The sequence below is a fragment of the Rhinichthys klamathensis genome, unplaced genomic scaffold, assembly GCF_029890125.1.
Source record: "Rhinichthys klamathensis goyatoka isolate OS25496 unplaced genomic scaffold, OSU_Roscu_1.1 h1tg000121l_1, whole genome shotgun sequence".
Lineage (NCBI taxonomy): Eukaryota > Metazoa > Chordata > Actinopteri > Cypriniformes > Leuciscidae > Rhinichthys > Rhinichthys klamathensis.
The window spans coordinates 1,396,829-1,414,677 of NW_026606658.1; the positions used below are offsets into that span (position 1 = coordinate 1,396,829).

Sequence of the window (17,849 nt, forward strand, 5' to 3'; positions counted from 1 at the left end):
AAGACCATATTGATAATACTTTAACATGTATTGAAGCTTTTGTTATGTAAAAGTTCATAAACATAAATAAACATAAAATGTTAACTTTGGGATTCATTTGAATACTTTATCTTGTGCAGGAACTTGAAAATCGCTGTGCTTTTAAGCATATTTCATTGATATTGATATACTTCTAATATGACATGTAACAAAAAACAAAAAACTGAGGGCTCCTAGGCCAAAATGACACTATAGACCCTAAGGAAACACCATGCAAAATTTGGTGCTTTTATCATCTCGGTAACAGTATTTTCACTACGCCACCGGACTTTATGGCAACATATCATAAAGGACCTTAAAACATTTTTTTTTTTTAATTTTCTTTTTACAGCACTTCAAGTTAAGCCATTCTAAGAAAATAAAAAGAGTCAAATATTTTTTTCTATAGGTTTATTATAATGCGTGCGGTAGAGGGTTAGAGTAATACAAGAATGTAAAGACAGGAGGAGAACACACATTTCAAGCCTAACACAATTTTAAGAAAAAAGAAAATAAGACAAAGGCATCTGACTTAATTTACATAACATAATAAGAGCATCTCTGTCACTAACATAAATGCATGCAAAATGCATTACCAGCACAATGAAATTGAAAAAAAAAAGCGTTTATTTACACACGGTAAAACAGACACTGAATACGGTAGGGAAACTTTGAACGCGAAACATAAGGAAACCCACATTAGGAGCACATTGTAGGCTAATCACACTGAATAAAAGTTAACAGAATAACACTAGAGCGAAACCACATGACATTAAGAATTATAATTTACACACAGAATTAAACAATAAATCACTAATTCATTCTTTCACACTGCACTACATGCACACACTCAAATTTTGCAACTTACTCTTAAAATTGCGGGCTGCAACTTCTGAAATAGGCTATGCCGCTTCATCTGGTGGAGCAGAGTAAGTGGGAGGAGTTGGATCTGGATTCAACCTCGCCCCCTGGATCTCGTGTTCTGCAGTGAGGATCATCTTCAACGACATATAGCACAGGAAAAGAAGGAGAAGAAATTGCCCACAAACCCAATTGGTTCTAACGTCTATCGTCTATTTAAAAATGCTAAAATAAATCTGTGAGAATAGGCAGTGTTTAAATGGCGCGGCAGCTTAAAACATTAAAATTTCGAGCGCGTGCGCGTGACAGCGCGTCCATATTAGTGTTGACCGTTTACGCAAATGATGTTCAAAAAAAATTTCTAGGTAACGTTAGGCAGCTCACTTGAGTCGTCGGTAATCGGCTTAATCAGTTTAGGCTACAGGTGCGCTTGCAAGCTTTCACTGAGGATGTTTCTCCAAAGGATATTCTTTGTCACTTCCCTTATAACTTTAATACTCCTGTTTATAGTTGTAACCTTTTACAATGAAAACTACACTATAAAAGCAAATGTGCGGTAAGAAACGAAAATGTAGGCTACTTAATTCAAATGTGTCATTTTTAAATTCAACATTTTACTTTTATTAGTAGGCCTACAGTCATACTATCATGTAAAGTCACAGGCTATAACTAGAGCTGCAATCCCTTCTCCTTAGACAGTATTACAACTTTTGGGTGGATAAAGACAATGTCACAGATTCTTTGCAGAGAGATGAGGAGCCCGAGGCAACCAGTTCTGTTGTGACTGACGCAGGAGCAAATGTTCCTCTTGGGACTCAATCAACCCTTGTGCCCTTTATGGACAAGCACAACTTTACTGCTCTGCCCCAGTGGAAATGTGAGGATCTGTATCGATTGGATCCACAGTTTAAACCGAGTGTAAGTACAGTGGACAACAACTATAACTTAGAGACAAGTTTGTGAACATCCTGCTAATGGGTGACATGATGATATAACCCTACTGAAAAAGAAACAGCTCTTAAACCAGCCTAATAATGGTTTGCTGGTCTAGACGGATCCGTTAACTGGCTTTCACAACTTCTTTTCACTCTCTCGGCCATTTCTTTGTTGATTCATTTTGAACTAGCACTGAGTGATCACAATACATATTTTTTTTGTCGTAGGCAGCCTACGTGTGAAACATGTTTAACCCAAAGCCTATCATATTTAATGCATTCATTTCTAAGGCTTTTCAATTATGATTACAAAACTTACTGGAAAACCTGTTTTACACAATCTTTTAAAGGCCTTCTGACCAGATAGTTCATACCTTTTTTAATTTTGTAATAGCAAATAAAAGTCCTTTTAGTGAAATTTTTAAAATGTCCACCTTCAGGTTGTGGTCTATTTTCTGTGAAATCTTTTATTTTTTTTTAAACAAAGAAGACATAACGATGACTATTATTAGTAATATTTGAAGACAAAAATTTACTGGACTGAAGCAACGTACGGTTTACTTGATTTATTCATACATTTGTTTCTAAAAAATGAAGTATGGATAAATCAAGTAAACCTTTTTATGCATTTTATCTATCGCAGTCTGACACTGATTTGCATCACAATCAGAAATTCATCTTTTTGGCCATATACTGCACCAAATTGCAGATGTTTGCTCAGTTTGGGCCTGTGTTTTTTCTCCTGGAGTGTAATCTGTATTCTTCTATATTGTACTATATGAGCCATAAAAGACTGATATATCAAATATGATATAAAACACATACAATACTTGTCGAGTTTGGAAACATTCACATTTGTAATGTTTTTAAAACGAGTCTCTTATGCTCATCAAGGCTGCATTTATTTAATAAAAATATAGTAAAAACAGTAATATTGTGAAATTAAAATAACCGTTTTCTATTTGAATATATTTTAAAATGTAATTCATTCCTGTTATCAAATCTGAATTTTCAGCCAAAATTTTTTACTGCAGTCTTTAGTGTCACATGATCCTCCAGAAATCATTCTAATATGCTGATTTGGCGCTCGGGTAACATTTTTATTATTAATATTATTATCAATGTTGAAAACAGTTGTGTCGCTTTTGACAGGTATTGTATACAAAACTTGAAGAAAAAAAAATTGTCTAAAGGTACAATAAACTATTCCATTTACAGGCTTTACACGGTTTCCAACATGTTTTTCAGGAATGCACGGCATCCTTGCGAAATTCCTCTAATCCAGTGTTTATGGAGAAGTTTATTCCAAACATTCAGCTGTTTTTACAAAGCGATCATCTCAACGTGAGTGAGTGGAACCGGCTTTATCACTTTAACAACCCCTTTGGCTATATGGGACTCAATTACACAGGTTTGTTTAATCATAAAGCATGAACGTGATCATATGGTTTACTATTATAGCATTAAGCTAAAATAATGCTGTATTTCCTCCTTTTTATAGCCATAAAAGCAGCTGTTGACACCATCCCTAAGCTTGCATCTACCCAGTTACTACAAGTACCCACAAGAGCGAACGATGGCTGTATTCACTGTGCTGTTGTTGGGAATGGTGGCATTCTCAATGGCTCCAGGCTAGGAATGGAGATTGACTCTAATGATTATGTGTTCAGGTAAATCTTAGAAGTTATCAAGAACAAACATTGTTTAAATGCAGATTAAATCAGTCACTTTTAAAAGAGAAAATGTGTAAACCAGGATATCTTGTGAAAGCTTATATGTCGACTGATTTACTATATTGATATTGACCTTTTTTTTTATGTACTGATTTAATAAAACCACTTATTCACTTGTTTGTTTCTGATAGAGTGAATGCAGCCATTATTGCAGGACATGAGGAGGATGTTGGGAAAAGGACATCTGTTTATGTGCACACAGCACATTCCTTAATCCAGTCCCTCATGTTACACAAAAACAGAGGTTTCAAACAGATTCCTACTGACAAGGTTGTCTTAACTATCACTTGTTCGTTTGAGCTGCTTTGGATGAACCTCTAATAGTTTTTTTTGTGGCCTTTTTATGGAAGGACATTAAATATGTTCTAATCCCTGAGGGTCCAAGAGACTACAACTTTTTAGAGTCCCTTATGAAGAACAGAAAAATACCATCAGGAGCATATAATGGACGAACGTAAGTCATTCTAACAGAAATGTAATTATCAATCAATATTTGTCATCATAAAACAAAAATAAGAGTGATTAACCTTGTTGATGACTGTCATCTACACACTGATATTGATTTTGTTTACATATGCCTAACTTTCAATGATTTATTATTTTGAAGGCCAAGGAATTATTACAGTGGGCATTTTAATGAAAGTTCTTACTACATCCTCCATCCAGACTTTCTGAGATATGTGCGAAACAGGTAGGGGCTCAAATGTGCACACATTAGTTATGTTAGAATATGTTTAGTGCATGAAGTTACCATTTATAATAATTAAACAATTTCATTATTTGTCATTTCATGTCTCTCACTTTTCATTTTAGGTTTCTTAAAGCAAAACAATTAAAAACTAAAAGATGGTGGTTGGTCAGACCCACTAATGGCGCATTTACACTTATGCTGGCTATGCACACGTGTGACATTGTAAGTGATCTTTAAAAATATGCACAGTTGTTTACTTATTGGCATTTATGTTTATTTTATCAGATGACCTTACCCCTGAGTGTATCATTTTATAGTGATGCCTTGTTTTTCTTGCTCTTCACGTAGGTGAGAGTCTATGGTTTTAGCACGGTCGACTATCGGAAATATCCAACCTACTACTATGACACCAAATACACTAAACTAGTGTTTTTTGCTAATCACGATTATAGTTTAGAGATGAAAACCTGGAAGAAATTTCATGAAGACAAATTTATCTGGCTGTATTTGGGAAAATCTGATATCTAAGTGAATCTGTGTTTCTTAAAAGTATAGCCTAATTCAGTTTCCTTAATGACCAAAATAATTACTAATACAGTTCAGTCAGTGTTCTTTCCCAATAAGAAAGAGGTGTAACTTGTTGCAAATGTGTTTTATAACTTTTTGCATTGTTAGTTTCTACTTTGTGTATCTGTATTCTGAAATAAACAATGAATTAACTGTGAAATTCCAAAGTCAATTCTGTTTTCTTACGTGCAACTCTATGAGGACCATATTAGAGGTCAGACATAAAACTAGTTCAGTAGTCTTTTGCGTTTAGATAAGATGTTAATTATTAAAAGTCATGGATTATATTGCACAGAATATTATCCGTGCGTCTCCTTTCAAGTCGTTTCTGCATATTGTAACATTTAGTCAGTAAATGACAAATTAACATCTAGTTTATGGTTGCAGGTAAACGTTCACTCAAAATATTAAGCCTTAATTTGAAGATTTACGCAATTTAATGGTAAAATTTCATCAAATTGAAATGAATAATCCTTACGTAATTTAATTGAACAATCCTTAATCAATTTTTCAAATAAATTACGTAAATGTAAAAAAAGGCTTCTTTTTTGTGCTGGGACATTACATCGTTAAGGCACCAGATGTCGCACTTACTTTAGAAACAACAGTGACTTCTGTGAAACTAATGTGATGTCTGCCTTGACTATACTATCAAAGGATATGGAGACAATAATTGTGAGAGATAACTGTTAGGTTAGTCTTATTGATTAACACATATGGTGTAAACGCAAACTGTACATGTAACATGCAAAGATATAGCTATAAGATAAAGCTTTAGAACATTGCATCCGTCGATGTAAACATTTTGAATGTTATAGAATATTATAGGCCATTGTCATATTTTTTCTTTTCTGGAATCGTTAAATGAAGCGAGAGACTTAAAAGCGCACCTTTCAGGAAGAGAGTTACACCAGGGAGGCGCGTAACAGACGCGCGCGCGCTCACGCACCGGTCACTTGTGTTGTCAAACGCAGTCAAGTATGGCATTGCGCTTTAGCGATTTCCCCAACAGGAACAGAAATCATAAACGGGATTATACTTATTGAACTAGTTCGGTTTCGTGGAATAAGTGGCTTGAAGCGTTTAATCGACCTGACTACGTATTGGTGAGTAGCTATGTTATCCTTCAGTTCTTTGTACATGACAAATGTAGGCTATTCCCTATTTAGCTTTTGATTTAAAAAACATTCAGACAAGTTAACTGGTCAGGAAAGTTGTCATTATTGTTTAGGGTTATTTCAAACATCATATTATACGTCCTACGGTACTTTACATAACAACCAAATGATCACAGAAGCGCTCTAAGGTTGTCTTGGAAGTGATTGGTTGCCTGTTTATTCCAAATGAAAGAGAAATTAAATACAGTTGTCTATAGACTCAAGATTCCATACACTGGTTTCTTCAGAAACTGTGTTTTATGCTCAAAATATATTAAAGTGATTTATGATAATGAAAACACTGCATGTGTGTTTTTCCCATAGGTTTCCATGTGATGTTTCTGGCTTTAAGGATGGCTTAAATTCAATATGACACGCTGCTCAAGAACAAACATGTAGCATAGGACCTTAAAAACAACTTCAATACAAATTAAAAGCTTAATGTGCTAAATGTTTTGTCCATATTTAAAAAAAAATAAGTTAGACCAAAAGCCAAATCCTAGGCTTCGTGAACCGAGAGAACCATGACATTGTGAATCCAGATTGTAACACACTTCTGGGAGCTGGACAAGAGCCATGGGCAAGGAGCAGGACCTTCTTCTGGCTGTGAAGAATGGAGACCTTCCCTTAGCTCATAAACTTCTGGCCAAGATCAAGACCAACCGAAATAGTGAGTTATTTTAAGGCACATGTTTTGCACATAGTTATGTGCAATTTTTTAGACATTCGTAAATGTAGTTAACAAATTCATCATGTACTGAGTCAATATGTTATCAGCCACAGATCATATTATACTTCATGCTTTAAGTATTTAATCTCTTTTTTTAAAAAGTGTTTCACATTTAAAATATTTTAAATGTGCTAAGCTGCAACTTGATACCCTGTACAATCATTCTTGAAAATGCTGTTATTGTGTCCCAGATTACTGTTCAGGTGAAGAATTCATTTTCTTTATTTAACATCTGTGCTGCATTAGCAATAACGCTGGACTAATCACTGAATCAGCCTTGTATGACACTAAACAACAACTGCTTCCAAACTGAACATGAAAAGGCCATTAGCATTTCTTGGCCATTCCAGTAATGTGTGCACTATGACTTTATGTAAACACTTGATGTAAACAGGTACCTTTAGACATCAAGTTGGAATAGTCCTTTAAAACAAGTAGTCTGTTACCCAGTAGGGTTCAAGTTAGTGCAGTGCACCTGCTAAGGATGTTTTCAGGACAGTCTGTAAGTCTTTCCCAAGCAAATTGAGACCGTATCGACTGGAGGCCAAACAGGGTCAGTTCCTGGCGGGCCAGACGGTCAATGAACTCCCCTGCATATCTGAATGGTGATAGTCAGTCCAATTAGGGTCATATTCTGCTTCAGGATATTGATCGCAGTGTTATTAATATTGAATATAATTATTGAATGTGTTCCCTGTCAGTCAAATTCATAGGCTATGTATCGATCTTAATCATGTCAAGGCTTTTGATTAAGTGCCTTGGAGATTTTTGGATGGGTTTGTTTTTATTGGTTTACTGGGTTTGTTGTTTAACTTCTCAGTAACTTTTTATTTATTTATATCAAATTAATGTCTTTCTGATTTAAGCTGGACTTTGTTTCATTGTGCTTTTATAAAATTGTCAGAAAATTTTGAATTCATATTTAAAGTCGCAATGACACTGAAGTAGCGACAGATCTTTTCGTATGTTGTGATGTACATACGACTGAAATGGATTATTGGAAAAGAAATGTAGCGCGGAAGCTTGGTTCTATCCATCGAATGTTGATCGGATGGAGGCAGATTTAAATGCGAGCTTGAGGTCGAATTTAAGAAAGTGGCAGGGATTAAGTGGACTGAAATGATTGGGGAAGTCCATACGCCACCAGAGAGAAGTTATGATATTTTAATTAAAAATTAAGAGGGGATAAAAACTATAAACCAAACATATTTCAAGATCAATAACATGCATTTTAAAATATATTGGGTGGATTTTCATTTCATGCCCACTTTAAGGAAAAGGAACGCTGGGTCAATCATTCACTCACAGTTTCTGTAGATTGAGCATAACTTGTGTTGAACCCGGAAAAACCTTGAAATTCCTTCTTCCATTTAGCTAAAATCTAGTATCTTGTGTTCTTCCCTGCCCCCACCTGTCTTGTTACAAATCAGGGATAACCCATATGGCAAACTGACAGATTAACTTTATAGAGAGCTGGATTTCAGCACAGCATTCACTGTTCCTTAACAATGCCATGGGCTGCTTTGCTTTCAGTCACTTTTGTTCCCTAAAAATGTAGTCGCCATGTAAATGACTGGGGAAAATACCAGCAAGAGACATAAGTTGACTCCAAGCCAGTGATTTTTTTCCACACAAAGCATGTTAAATGCAAGCATATACATGTTTTAATACTCTCTCCTCTTGCTCATGACAGATGGGTCAGGCTACTCGGGACTGTTTTGGAATCTGCTCAATGAGTTAATCCATGAGCGATGTTGTCAGTCATCACTAGATCTAGTATAAACGGTGTAATCCGGCCGTTCCTTCAACTGAGCAGACCTGCATCTTACAGTCAGCTTTTAAATATTCATCGAAACTAGAGATAATTAAAGGATGGACAGTATTATCAGCATTATCTGAGAGCTTGCATACATTTTCTATTTTTAGCTTAATTAGCCTACAGAACGCAAGGCTATGTTGAAAACACGAACAGCCCAGATCAGAAGACGCATGCATCTTAAATCTAGACTCACATTTATTTGCTTACTGAATGTGACTGCATGTGAATGCGCTCTGCTGAATATGTTTTAAAGTGATCTTAAGTTTTGTATAATTCCTGTTTTGCATCATTTCCGTGCTTGACGCTGTGTCCAAACAGTGAAACAGTAGCATGGCACAAAGAGATAACCGATAACGGATATCTCATGTAAATCTGTATTTTTGTCCTAACCGGAGCGTGATGGTAATTTGACGATCATCTGGTTTCTGTTTTTGCGTCATAGCACTGTGTAGCCCCGCTTACTTTGAAATCTAATTTGTTCAAAATCCCACTCCACAGAGGCTAGTTGTACATTTAAATCTTAAATATATTCTGATTTTTTTCTGCCATACAGAGGTTTGAATTTTAGCATGGAGAGACAAACTACACTTTTAGCATCAAAATAACCATCCCGTATATGTCACATAAAAGCAATTCTTTGTAGCTGTAATAAATATATGAATTTAGTTGCATAGTTATTCCACTTTTCAGCTTTGATCCATCTCACGGTTTCACTGTTGATGCAAATGATAGCAAATCTCTACGGGCTTCAAAAATCACAACACATTCACATCGTCATTAGCTTATGTAATGGGTAAAACAACGCAAGTGTAATTTCCTACTAATGTGGAAGCAAACATAATATTTGGTATCACTATAGCCACTGGTTATATGATCCACCAACCTTCAGCTCATTCAGAACAGATTTTCTTTTTTTTGACAAAACGTTAATGGCCTTGTTATTTCCAATAGCATTAATTTCACACAAATTGGCAATTAAATAGAAGGACGCTTAAAAAAATGTCAGTGCGCAGACTAGCAAGGTGAATTTGATCTGACTGGTTCTCTGCAGCTTTGTTTACAGTCTTCAGCACCAAATCAACCTTACAAAGGCATGTGACAAAACCAGACTATGCAGGAGATCAAATCAGAACACCATGTTTGCTTTCGTTGTAATGATTGTATCATCATCCAAGTGATTGACTAGGATCAGTCTGTGAATTTATCTTAAATACCATCTTCTTTGCTTCCTCCTCCATGGTTGGGAAAAGATTTTCATTTTGAGACGAAATAGACAGATAATCATGTATATTCTTTAGAGGTGGGAATCTTTTGGTACCTCACGATTAGATTCAAATTGATTCTTGTGGTCATGATTCGATATATGCATAGATTTGATTATAGGTTACTGTTTTGTGTTACTTTTCCTATCTGACTGCTTTAGACAGTTTAATTGGTATAGAAGAAAACTAAATCCCATTGAATTAAATGTGAATCTTGACTTTTTTTTTTGTCAATTTGCCCATTTTTGTCAACCCAATATTATAAAACAAATGCCCTTTAACCTGACTGCAATCATCACACAGTCTTCTGTAATAAGGTAGGTAATTTTATTATCTTTTTTTTATATAAAAAATAGGAACAAAGCATCAAATTACAAACAATAGGACAAATACAATATAAAATTACAAATTAAAGTTTACGTTTTTCAGGTACAGTATTAAAGATAAAAAAGTCAAAAGCAGTGAGTGATTTAATTTTTTTTTTTTAATTACCATTAATGAAACAGACGTTTATGAGGCTGCTGTCCCTTTAACGATGGATGCACGGACGTAATATACTGTTACGATCTTCTATTATTTGTTTTTGTTCACGTAGGACATAACAGACTGTTTACATTGAATACTCCACACGATGTGCATTTTGACATGATTGTATGTGTGTAGCTGTGAAAGAGAACTGAACTCTTGTTTCTGCCACGAAATTAACAAATAAAAAGGGTAACCGCGACTTTCTCACAATTTATCAAACAAATTAGTTTTCTTTCTTGCCATTGCGAGTATATATTTAAAAATTCTGAGAAAAGTCTCAATAGTGAGATTCAAACACATTTGTGAGGAAAAAGTCATAACAGATAATTGTGCAATTCTGAAAAAAAGTCAGAATTGTGAGAAGCAAATGCAAGGAAAAAAAAGTCAGAATTGTGAGAAGCAAATGCAAGGAAAAAAGTCAGAATTGTGAGGTTTTAGAAAATTTACAATTTACCTTTTTTTTGTTTGTTGCGAGTTTATATCTTACAATTCTGTGAAAGTCAATATTGTGATTTGTTATATTTAAGTACAGTTTTTAGTGCTTCATGCCATTAAATCAAATGTGGCAGCATGTTTATGTAATAATTATTATTCATTGATTGTTTTTAATATGGACATATTCGTATAACCCAGTGTGCGTAAAATAAACGGATACTAGTTTAGTAGTCTAGTAGTTTAGAGAATTAGATTTTTTAAAATCTTTTTTGTGAAACATTGCATTTATGATGTAGGTTTGTGGGAGTCTTTTGCAAGATCATTTACATTATTTTAAAAGTACATCCAGCCAGTATAAGTCACCCTTGTGCACAGTCACGTGGTTTGTGTTACATAACTGGGTCCTTTCGTTTATCTCCGCTCATCCACTGACAGTGAGCTCAGACACCTTGACAATTTTCCACTTGTTTTGTTCAGGGAGGCTTTCATCATGTGGGAGAGTGTTGTTTAAGAAACGATCCGAGATCCAGTGTTTTGGAAAGGTCTTACAGTAAAACCTTTCCCCTATTTTGTAGTGGTAATTCTCTTTGAACACACTGTCACAAAGGCTCATGGGATAACGGTAATGTGACTGCTGGGTCTGGATGCTGAAATCCACGTGGGTAAACCTTATGCAAAGAGGAGAAGTTTGTCTTTTGTCAGTCCAAGTTCTTGTCTTACAGTCTTCATTTCTAATGCCACCTTGTTCCAATAAAATGGCTTTTAGTTTTTACACACCATTATAGAGTAGAGGTTGTTGGCTTGTATTTCACACTGTTCTGTTTACTGGAACAAATAGTAGGTAGGTAATTCAACTCTATACCCCAAATTGATTCTGGCAAGCCAAACGCAATCAGAAGTGATCCATCTAATTAAAGTCAGTATCTAATCTGTTGAGAGCTTTACCTCCAACACCTGCTTGTGTTCCTTTAAATTTCAAAAAAGAAAAAAAAGTGTTTGGGATCATGTGGCACTGACACATTTTTTTTTTTTTTTTTACATTGTGAATTAAGTCATAGAATAGTCCTTAAGTCATGACTTTTTATTTATACCATTTGACTTGAATAACACGTCTTTTTATAAAAAGGTCAAATATGTGATATTTTTTAAATATTAATGACCTTGTCACAGTAATGGGGAGGGGGTCTATAGGGATCTTCTGTTTTTTTTTTGTTGTCACATGACCACATAATGACTTTCTGCATGTTAGTTGCACCGCACTTACTTACTTTTTCAAATTTAGAACTTTAATTTCTTTATAAAATACAGTAATATTGTGAAATTATTATACAATAGTCTTTCAGTCACATGATCCTTCAGAAATCATTATAATGTGCGATTTGGTGCTCAAGAAATATTTCTTACTCTTATCGATTGTTGAAAGCGGTTGTGCTGATACATTTTTTTCAGGATTCTTTGATGAATAGATCCAAACATTTGAACGGTGCAGCATGCCGTCTTCTGTATTTATATATATACTTGTGTGCATTGGTATATGAAACATTGCAAGGTTGTCGGAATGATAACGTAGCTTAACTGTAATACAGTGCTGCAAAATCTGACCTTTATTCATAGAAGACAAACATCTTGTTGCAAAACCTCTAAGTCTTATCATCATTAAAGACAATCTAAGAGCTTATATTAGTTTGACATGTTCACAAATGTACTTTCAGTGACTTTATTATTGTTAGCTTAAATGTGTCAAATTCCTAAACCTTGTGTATACTGTATAAAGGGCTATTGTTGATTATGCCTTAGACACTCGCTCCTCTCACATGGTCACGTCCGTACTTCAGATTCACTCAGTGCCTGGTTGTTGTGATTTTAACTTTTTTTTGAGGGCCGATACTATTAATAAGTAAAGGTGGAAAGATGCCTTCAAGCATAAAAAAATAAACCGACCCAGTGACAAAAAATGACTTGATATAAGGTGTCCTTTAAAGTTGCTCATTATGTTTATTGTGTGGGTTTAGGGAGTGGTTGAGCCCTGTGCGGTTACTGTGGCTCATTTCATTTGAAGGATGCCCACATTAGAAGCAGCTCTTCCATTCAACGAGAAAAGACCACTGTTGACGGACACAAAGGGTGTTTGTGTTTCCACGCACGCTTTTGTGTGGATACTGTGAGTGAGGGAGGGAGAGTGGGACATAGATGGAAATTGAGAGATTGGGTGGGTTAGCCATGTCTGGAATGTTGTCATGTTGAAACTCGAACTCCTCTTGAAAGACCCACAACAACTTTTTTTCTTCCCCTACAGTCATATGTAAAGTTCATAGCTCTGTTGGCATTGTGCCCTCTGCCCGCTGGCCGTGGGGTGGTCTGTTGGAGTACAACAAGGCCTGTGATTAGCCCAACATGAGCCAAAGGCATGGCTCACAGACCCCTCAGATCCATAGGAAATTGTTGGAAAGCATGATACTTGTAGATGTAGGGATCTGTGTGTACTCCATGTATGTTTTGTGTTTTTGCTACTTTTTCAGTTTAGTTAATTAAAATGAGCTAATGCAACAGTTTTTGAAAATTTTTTGTCACAACATGGGGTGTGTTCATACTTGACAGGTTTAGTTTTATTAAAACAAACTCTGCGATTTCTGTGTTAGTGCAGTTCATTTGAAAAAGTGTGAACGCTGCCATCCGAACCCTGGTGTGCACCAAACAAGTGAAAGTTTGATTAAATGAAAGTTTATTGAATACATTTGCATAATTTTTTTGTTGGCAGTAACCATATACATGGAGAACCAAATTCAGACATACAGACAAACAAGTTGGGAAGGGATTTGAGCATTGTTTTTCAAATTTAACATAATCCATCTATGTAGTTTAATTTAGTACTCTACTATATTAAAATGTTATTTTCTTATGTTTTATATATATATATATATATATATATATATATATATATATATATATATATTTGTAATATTTTGACCGTGTTCTGAATGAAATACTAGCTTACTTACCATTGTGCAATGTACTGTATATACTGGCTATGATTTGTGAAAAATAGAATGATACGGTAAGGATTCCATAGTACTACATTGCATTTTAAATTGGCATCCAGTTATCATCTTGGAAATTAAAATGGTTATTTTGCATTTTTTCGGTTTTGTGTAAAAAAGTCTGATCATGAAACGTAATGAGTCAAGAACCAGGTGTTTAAAATCATTGCTGATATTACTTTATTATTCATAATAAATTATCACATAATTATTCATCACTGAAAATGGAGGGTAAAGTTGAGTGTATTCAAATTGAGTTGTATTCTTACAGTGAATGAACACAATGTGTGGTTTAATTCAGAATAGCATACAACTCTTTTTTTTTCCAACATTGTATTTATTGACTTTAGAAACATTTACATTAAACCAAGCACAGGAAAATAATATTTTAAACCCCCCCCCCCCCCCCCCCCAAGGTAGGCTAAATGTTATTCCTGGTTACACTGAAAATAAACTATTTGGTTCAGCTTCCTTCAAAAATTCTATAAAGGGATTCTATAAAGGGGTTCCATACTTTGAAAAACTTTCCAGATTTTTCTTTAGCAATATATGTGAGTTTCTCCAAAGCCAAACAACCTGACAATTCATGTAACCATTGTTTAAAATGAGGGATTTCTGGGTTTTTCCAATGACGAGCAACTACAAGTTTTGCTTGTAATAAACAGAAGGTCAACATTTTCTTACCAGAGTTAGTTAGAGTGCAAGTTACAGGGAAAATATTAAATATACAAAGTTTAGGACATTTGGGGACATTCTGTTTCACCACCAGTGACAAAAAGTCCAAAACCTTTTCCCAATAAAGTTGAACTTGAGGGCACTTCCATAAGCAATGGTATAAAGTTCCTATCTCTAAGTTGCATTTTGGGGATGTTGGGATTACATTTATGAAGCAATTCTGGAGTTATGTATACTCTCATTATCCACTTGTACTGCAGAACTTTAAACCTGGTATTAATTGTCTGGGTTTGGGCCTTTAAGCAGATACTCTACCATTCATCTTCTTTTATATTCTCACTTATATCTTGACACCAAGCCAAACTCTTTTTTCTCCATATTTTCTTTACAGTTAATGGAGATCAGTTTATAAAACAAGGAAACTTGCCTATAAGGTGGTTTAAAGTAATTATTTCTAAAGGGGACAGCTCTGGTAATAGAAGAGAAAGATGCTGTGTTTTATTGATAAAATTCCTAATTTGAAGATATTTAAAAAAAATGGGTTTTAGGCAAATCAAACTTGTCTTAATTCCTGAAAACTGAGCATAGTTTCATTGCTAAATAAATCTGCCATCTTGTTCAAACCTTTTGATGCCCAGATTTTAAAACCACCATCATGTGTCCCCGGTGTAAACATGGTGTTTCCCCAAATAGGGGTAAATTGTGATAATTGTGGAATCTGTCCAATATGTTTCAAAACTTCATACCATACCACAATAGTATTTTTAACAAAGGGGTTGGAAGTGGCTTTTTTCAGTTTGGGCAGGGGTGCTGGATACAGATACAGGTTCAAAGGCAATTTTTGAGTTGTACTCGCCTCAATCCGTATCCAAGGGATAGAATTATCATTTGTAAACCAAAACATTGCTGCTCTCAGCTGAGCTGCCCAGTAGTAAGATTAGGCAACTGCAACCCTCCCCTTTCATATAGTAAATACAAAAGAGAGAGCCTCAGCCTGGGACGTCGATTTGCCCAAATAAAATTGGTGAACAGCTTCTTCATATTACAGAAAAATTATGTGGTGGGGGCAGAGAAATTGATTGAAATAAATCTAAGAATTTTGGGAGAACATTCATTTTTAATATATTAATACGTCCAATCTGAGAAATTGGTAGGGATGACCATTTATTAATTGATTCAGTGATTAATTTAGTTGTATAATTATAATTACTGGTAACCAAATTCTTTATGTCTGCGGTGATATTAATACCAAGATATTTAAAATCTTCATGAGCATTTTTAAAGGGGGTCTGGAAGGGAGGTGTGAGACGTTCCGTTTCTTTTAGAAATAGGATCATAGATTTTGACTCATTCACTTTATAACCTGAAAAGGATCCAAAAGATTTAATTAGGCACAATAAAGAAGGCACAGATGTACTTAAATTGGATAGAAATAATATAATGTCATCAGCATATAAAGCTATTTTATTTTCAAGACCGCCAATTGTAATCCCTGATATATCTTTGTACTGCAATAGCCAAAGGCTCAATAGCCAATGTAAAAAGGACCGGCGAAAGGGGGCATCCCTGACGTCACTCTTTCTATTTCTGCCATATCCTTACATAAGTAAGAGTAATTAAAAATATAGACTAGTATGCTAGTATTCATGGTGTGTTTCGATTCCTGTCCAGACCTTGGTATTTTCATTACTTATAGGCATAACTAAATTAATTTAAAGTGCCCCATTATGCTTTTTCAAAAATTACCTTTCAGGCAGTGTGCAATATAGCTGTTTGAAAATGTAAAAGGTCTGTTTTAAAGATCAAAATGCACAACAACAAATAGTCGATTTTGAACTGCTGAAATGAGTTATCAGCAATTCCAGTCTCACTTCCTGTTACCTAACTACATAACAATGTAACAAATTTACATAATGCCAGCCTATTGTCTTCATTGACTGCCTGCTACTTTTACTCGCTCTCAAACACTGGTTGTAGCTGTGTTTGGTTCATGTTGACATTTCTAGAAGACTGTTTTCAGAGCGGCGAATCCACTTTGCATGCACTTCAAATGGGTGTGGAGTTCACCCAAAAATGAACTCACCCTCAAGCCATCCTAGGTGTATATGACTTTCTTCTTTCAGCCAAACACAATCAGAGTTATATTAAAAAATATCCGGACTCTTCCAAGCTTTACTATAATGGGGGTGAATAGTAACTAAGATTTTGAAGCCTAAAAAAGCACATCCATTCATCATAAAAGTAATCCATATGACTCCAGGGGGTTAATAAAGGCCTTCTGAAGTGAAGCGATGCATTTTTTTTTTAAAGGGGTCATATAATGGTACATGCACTTTTACAAGTTGATTGTACTGAAATGTGTGTTGGCAGTGTCTGTACACAACCATCATATAATGATAAAAATCCATCCAGTGTTTTTGTTTTAATCTCCTTATATGTTTTCCCCTGCCTCAAATCAAGCCGTTCGACCTTGTGACGTCACACGCTCGGAAGCCCCTCCCACGATTGTTCATCTGTTCAATCATAGTCTGCGTGGACCGGCGCGGTCATTGTTGATATGCTGGAGCACTGTCTATGAGCAGAATGGCGTCTAAGCGATTGTGGTGTTCTGTTCTTGGGTGTAATAACGAACACAGCGGTCATTTTAATGTTCCTAAATCCGAACCGCTGAAGACGCAGTGGCTGAGTTTGTTTTCGAAGGGAATATTCCCCACGAGCAACGTCAATGCTTTCATGTTTGCGCGAATCGTTTCACACACCAGACTGCTTTATAAACGATGGTCAGTATGAGCTGGTTTTGCTAAGAAGCTGCTCATGAAAAAAGGATCGGTACCAGCTATTCGTGTTCCTGCTGAACCTCTAGAACAACTGAAGTGAGTGTAACGTTTTATTAAACTTTATATTAATATTTATATTAATCTTTGCAAATCGCTAGCTGCACGCTTCACAATGAATGCGTCTAAGGTTTACACTCAGGGTACATTACGGCATGTTTTCTATGTATGACGTTCTCAATATAATTCATAATTCCACGTTTATACTGAACAACGCGTTATGGTTATTGTGTTACAAACGGTGTACACAGAACAGAGAGGCGGGGTGAGCAAAGCTCATTATCATTTAAAGTCATATGCACTGAAACGGCGTGCTGAAAACAGAGCTGTTTTTGACCAAGTAAAATAAGTGTTTTCTTACAATACTAATGAGAATTTGTAATTAAAGTATATTACAAACTTTTAATTTAGACCCTAAAGAATCATACTAGCTTGTACAAAAATGGCATTATATGACCCCTTTAAGAAAAATGTCCATATTTATTACTTTATAAACTAGAATCACTGGCTTCCGGTAACAGCCGTACGCGAGTTGAGTCCCGGCGGAAGAGTGACCTCTGACCCGA

The 17,849-nt window shown here is 35.3% G+C and overlaps 2 protein-coding genes across 3 annotated transcripts in view; both read left to right on the forward strand.

The window, feature by feature from the left end:
- Positions 1 to 922: 922 nt before the first annotated feature.
- st6galnac1.2 (ST6 (alpha-N-acetyl-neuraminyl-2,3-beta-galactosyl-1,3)-N-acetylgalactosaminide alpha-2,6-sialyltransferase 1, tandem duplicate 2) lies at positions 923 to 4,847 on the forward strand. The gene is made up of 9 exons (XM_056255370.1): positions 923 to 1,005; positions 1,575 to 1,797; positions 3,063 to 3,225; positions 3,316 to 3,484; positions 3,679 to 3,817; positions 3,898 to 4,001; positions 4,155 to 4,238; positions 4,361 to 4,460; positions 4,587 to 4,847. Exons 1-9 carry the CDS (start codon positions 923 to 925, stop codon positions 4,764 to 4,766), a joined length of 1,245 nt encoding a protein of 414 aa, XP_056111345.1. The 3' UTR covers positions 4,767 to 4,847.
- An 869-nt stretch (positions 4,848 to 5,716) lies between these two features.
- caskin2 (CASK interacting protein 2) overlaps positions 5,717 to 17,849 on the forward strand; it is a 57,194-nt gene continuing 45,061 nt past the window's right edge. The window contains exons 1-2 of one of the 2 annotated variants that reach the window (XM_056255467.1): positions 5,717 to 5,911; positions 6,287 to 6,632. In XM_056255467.1, coding sequence (XP_056111442.1) covers positions 6,539 to 6,632 — 94 coding nt within the window. In that variant the 5' untranslated portion in view covers positions 5,717 to 5,911; positions 6,287 to 6,538. The remainder of the gene's footprint in view (positions 5,912 to 6,286; positions 6,633 to 17,849) is intronic. The other variant, XM_056255468.1, reaches the window with a different exon arrangement.

Bases quoted from the DNA above. Each gene is read 5' to 3' on its own strand.
- st6galnac1.2 (XM_056255370.1), top strand. From the start codon at position 923: ATGCCGCTTCATCTGGTGGAGCAGAGTAAGTGGGAGGAGTTGGATCTG. The intron at 1,006-1,574 runs GTGAGGATCATC...CCTTCTCCTTAG, and splicing joins CCTGGATCTCGTGTTCTGCA to ACAGTATTACAACTTTTGGG. The intron at 4,002-4,154 runs GTAAGTCATTCT...ATTATTTTGAAG, and splicing joins GGAGCATATAATGGACGAAC to GCCAAGGAATTATTACAGTG.